Raw genomic sequence first — 5,478 nt, 5'->3', positions numbered from 1 at the left:
TGTGTGTGTGTGTGTGTGTGTGCGTGCGCGTGTATGCTTTTTTTCCTTTTTTTGTGGTAAAAAGGGGGGGTCCGGACCCCCTCGACCCTCCCTCTGGATCCGCCCCTGTGCTATCTTGAGGAACCCGTAGAAAGAGCATGCATGTTTATCACATTGTTATTTTATTTTCTCTATTAATCCAAATTATGTTCAAGTGCAAGGTTCTACATAATGATTGAATTACCACAGAGGCTGTATGAAACCAGATCAGGTCCTCTAGCTTACATATTGTGTGGACAGCACTGACTGTCATGTAGGTCTTGTGGCGACATAATCACTGCTCATGTTACAATAACATTTAATTGCTGTTTTACACTTGAATTAGCATTACTAAATAATAAAACCACATTCTTAAAAACAAAATTGGTTGTTCTCATTCTACATGCAAAATTGTTTTATAATGCACTACGCAGCAAAGAGATCTATGGTATCTGATCCGAAAATATTTCGTTCTGAATTTGTACAAGCAAAAACATGGTTCCCTATACTGTCTGTCAAAATGCTGCTAGTAGCGACTCTCTACACACATTCTAATACGATTCACTCTATTTTGTCAGGTGTAGCAGCAGACTCAATAGAGTACCGAAGTGTGACGTCACGGTGGCATGACAACGAACCCACTGGTTCTAAACAACCCACAGGCTCCATAACATTAACTGCGTGAAAATGTTGTGCGTACGTAAAACACGAGTGTGTGCGCTGCAGACAGCGGTAAAGCATCGGTAGCAAGTCGATCTTACAATATTAATTAATTGATTTTTTTTTTTGATTTTTGTTTGTTTGTTGCTTTTCACTTCCATCCTTTGGAAATCTATAAAAACTGCAATAATGACTCTTAGAATGATGGTTACAATCGGGTACAAAACACGACACCATTTTCACACAGTTGATGTTACCAGAGCATATATGATTGCTTAGAACCAGTGGGTTCGTTGTCATGCCGCCGTGACGTCATCACTTCTGTACTCTATAGCACAACCAATGCCTGAGCTAGTTGTGCACTCCAAAATGTGATCCACCCGCGTGTAATGTGCAATCGGCTAATCTAGGTCACAATACCTTTCACAGCCACTATAATCGAGTGTAAAGGAATGTAAACGAAACGAATTGGCCATAAGTTTTTAGTAGCTATTATTATTGTGAACCTACCTTACATCACAAGAAAGTTTTTTTAAACACTTAGAGAATGGCCGGAGTGTACAATCAAGCCTTAAAAATGCCTCGTTTGGTGCTATCAAGAGAAACACTTTTATCGTTAAACAACTTAAAATTTAAGTGCCCAGATATTGCTGTGGTCTCCGGGTAGCCATTGCTATCCCACTCATAGGGTCTATGTCCCCCAGGGTACTGCCGGAACGTACCCTGGGTACGTTGCGGTAAACACCCAGTGGTAGAGAATGCTAGTCAGAAATTATGCTACATTATACTACTCCACTGTACAAATAAAACTGTTACACAATGACATGCACACACAAATACAAATACACTGTACATACACAAATACAAATATACACTGTACATACACAAATATGCTTACTGATAATAACACATTCACATGCACATACACATAAATAATATATATCCTATATATACTCTTCACGTGCACCAGCTATCACAGCGTGCCTTTGTTATAAGTTATAAGCTATAGGTTATTTACGATGGAAGACGACCAAACCATCAATCCCTTTACTATTATTAGGAGATAAATAAATACATGTAATTTGGGTCCATCCTTTACATTTGGGTTAATGTGAATTTATTGGTATCAGGGGTAGATAATGACATATTGTAATTATCTACCCTGCTGGTATTTTAGGGGAAATTTCATCACGCATTAAATCTAATTCAGTTTAAAAGATGTAAACAGCTATAGATAGTATAAAAAATTGATGACTGGATCAGCTGGATTGATACAATTCTGTTGATCCTGTAACTTGGATAAGCTTGTGTAAATAAAGTGTATGTTTATGCACACAGTATATTCACACAGTAATACTAATACCCCACGTACGACAACTCGGGTTACGTAAATTCGTCAATACGTAATTAGTAAATTATGACCACAACTAGACAAATGACAACTCGCTCATATATGTAATTTGTAAGTTTACACGGATTGAGCAGGTTATTTCACACACAAAATTGGAGGCTCGTATCACAATAAATAACATTTTTGCAATAAATACGCAGCCAGCAGCCAACTGACATGCCTGTCTACTGTGAAGTTATTCGTTACTCGCCTTACGTCGCACGAGAGACAAAGAGAAGCTGACATTCCTTCAAGCGGAAACGCAAACACGAAACGAAACAACGGGTTAACAGGTTAAGAACAATATAACACAACGCAAGGTTTAGAACACCTATACGATCACGTGCGGTGCCTACACACAGTCGGGCACCTCCCGACGTGTCTCACGAACCGGCTATAACACTGGTACACATAGAACCCCAATACTACACACAGTACCTCTCTTCTCACTGTATTTCTGAAAGAGTCTGTCAACATTATAAACATATCTTACTTCTAAGTTCTAGATGTGTAGAAAACCCTCTATGTAGTTAAAAACACCTTTACAACTGGTGCCAAGCTGAAACACTAGCAAACAACCAATAAATTAAAGACTATAAATGACCAAATGCAGACAACAAAGCACTAAAAAACTGCAGAAGGTAAAAAACAACAATAATCCACTAATGTTATATATTGCCTATTGGCTTATCCGAGATCAAGCATGATTGCTGTGTGCTTTTGTTCTTTTCCAAACAACTTTTGACCTTGGCTAGTAGTGTTTGCCAAATAGGCAAGGTTCTCTCGGTAGCAACACAAAACAAACATAGCTGCAAACGAAAAACGTCATCTATTGTATGGCATACATGATGGCAGTGGTCCAAGAAATTTAACTGAAAATGCAAACATGGTTGTTCACATTGTTGAAGCTTTGTATCTCAAATGCTCATACATCGAGGTGTTATTACTCGTCTGCCGCAAACACAACAAACATGATTATCCACAAAAACACATTTTATACTTGCACACTTCAACCTACACATGCAATGTGAGTAGCAAACGAAGTCAACAATATCCTCAAACCAAACCACTAGACACCAAGCATCCAAAAATCAAGGCATCCAAAAATCTCCTCCTTCCCTGCACATACATGTATTGTAATATGCATCAGATAGTGTTCCAATAGGAACAAATATCTGTGGAGGAAAATCACAAACTGTTCTCTCAGTAGCAATGCAGCAACATTACTTACATCACACTACAAATTTCTTGTTGGGCCACAGCCTCCGCTTGAGCTCGGTGGTGAAAGGCAGTTCAGCTTTTGCGAGATCAATGCAGGCACTGTCGTTGCTCTTCAGACGGAAGTTGAAGACGTCTGCCGACCATGACTTCAGTTTGGGATCGTGTATCTCCTTCTGTGTCACCAGATGGTCGACACAGTGGTCGTACATGCGCTGCGTATGCTCGTGCAGCGCGGCGAGATCCCGTTGCATGCGCGCGGCGCCGTACCGCCTCACCTTGTCCTCAAACACGGGGTAGAAGTGCTGGTAAAGCGCCGCATCGCCCGCGCTCCACGCATCGACGAGCGCCAGCTGCTCCTCCGTTAGCCGCGTCTTGCGGATGCGCGCGTTCTGCTTGAAGACTACGACGTCGTCCCACGACCAGCAGAGCTCGTCACGCAGCAGCACGAGCGACTCGTCAAAGCGCTCAGCGATCATGATCAGCGAAAACTGCTTTGCGATCGTCGCGATCTTCGCGTCGACCTTCGCCCGATTGAGACTGTCGATGGTGTCGAGACCGAAGTCAAACAGCATCGTGTTCATCGCGGGTGGGTGGCCGGGCTTGTGTCGCGCAAAGTACGCGTCCGGCCGACGTATGAACATGTCAAAGTCGACGCCGTAGAGTTTTGTGAGCTTCGAGAACGAGTAGAGGGACTCGAGCAGCTCTGCCGGCCGCCGCAGGATCGACACGAACGTCGCGTAGGGCATGACGGCGCGCACCTGCGTCTCGCTGTAGCGCGAGTGGTGGCAGAAGATGTTGTAGACGCCGCTTGGATGCTGCATCATCATGCGCGAGCTAAACCGCGCCGGAGAGCCGAGGTAGTTGCCGTAGGAGGGAAGCACAAACGTCAGGTTGCGGTTTTTACCGTAGCGCATGAAGAGGTTCTGCAGACTGCTGCTCGCGCACTTGTGCGTCTTCAGGAAGAACACGTCGTTCACCGGCTTACAGTTTCTCTCCGCCTCTCTAGAGTCGCTCTTCGTCGCATTCGCAGCGAACAGTCTTGCTAACGCGAGCGACGGCCGCGACAGAAAACTCAACGACCTAAGATCAGTGGAAACAGACACGTTAGCGCAAAACCGATTGGGCGATAGTCACAAGTTATCGACCTCCCAAACTGTGTTCATACGAGCTTATGGTCACTCGTGCATTACCTTAAATTAAAGCGAGGACTTCAGATGTTTTGTTCCAACCGTTTTCGTATTTTCTTGACCGTTCTGATACTTACCCGTACTCCTTGCATAACACCAAGTGCATAAAGTAGGGCCAACATGTTATAGAACTATCACACTTCATTCTTTTCACCAATATGAGCACTGATCCACTGTTGACATATGTCAGCAACAATAGCGCGGATTTTTGCTCTCGCAAGATGCCATTGACTAGAACCCTGTCTCTATACCAGGTTAATGAGGCCACAATTAAAAAAATCTTTGTTTGCCCTCACCTGACCCAGGCTGAAAAATTTGGGTAGGTAGGTAGCCTTTTTTTTCTGTTTTTTGAGGGGGTCTTTTTATAAATTCAGCATGGACGGATGATAGTGTCTACATGCTCGGGTGTGCTTGTATGGAGATACCTTTTATGTTGAATGTTTGTTTTGCTTGGTACATATTTAATGTATTGCCTACAGATCTATATAATCAGGATATAATGTACAGTGATACAACTTGTAAAAAAAAAGAATGGGAAAGATCAATAACACTTTTTGAGTCGGCCCCTTTTTGGCGGGTCAGTCAGGTGAGGGCAAACAAACAATATTTTTATTACGGCCTTACCTTTGTGTACATTTCGAGATAGGTACCAGTCTATAAATATTTGCAACATGTAACTATATATGCATTTGTTTTGTTAGAGTGTTTAAAAATTCCATTATCGCAAATCTTAAGAAAGCAGGCACACGTTTGCTGTTCATTTACCGTTTTATAGGCTATAAGTTATAACAGCAAAAATCCATCATAATTTTATGCTGATGTAATCAGTAATATGTGTACTGTCGGGTGAGATTAAATTTGTCTAACTTTATTAATTTTTTGATTAATTTGAGAAATGAGATTTCTCCTTTTTTTCTCCAACCGTTTTCACATTACCTCAACTGTTCTGATACTTACCGGTACTACTTGTGTAACACCAGGTGTATATATATATATATATAT

The 5,478-nt window shown here is 42.0% G+C and overlaps 1 protein-coding gene across 3 annotated transcripts in view; it reads right to left on the bottom strand.

The window, feature by feature from the left end:
- Window positions 1-1,558: 1,558 nt before the first annotated feature.
- LOC106821096 (galactosylceramide sulfotransferase-like) overlaps window positions 1,559-5,478 on the bottom strand; it is a 21,496-nt gene continuing 17,576 nt past the window's right edge. For 2 of the 3 annotated variants that reach the window (XM_014825753.1, XM_014825771.1), the window contains exon 3: window positions 1,559-4,369. In XM_014825753.1, the coding sequence (XP_014681239.1) occupies window positions 3,301-4,369 (1,069 nt within the window). In that variant the 3' untranslated portion in view covers window positions 1,559-3,300. The remainder of the gene's footprint in view (window positions 4,370-5,478) is intronic. The other variant, XM_014825762.1, reaches the window with a different exon arrangement.

The sequence above is a fragment of the Priapulus caudatus genome, unplaced genomic scaffold, assembly GCF_000485595.1.
Source record: "Priapulus caudatus unplaced genomic scaffold, Priapulus_caudatus-5.0.1 Scaffold3, whole genome shotgun sequence".
Classification (NCBI taxonomy): Eukaryota; Metazoa; Priapulida; class Priapulimorpha; order Priapulimorphida; family Priapulidae; genus Priapulus; species Priapulus caudatus.
This window is presented reverse-complemented; position numbering and strand designations above follow the sequence as displayed.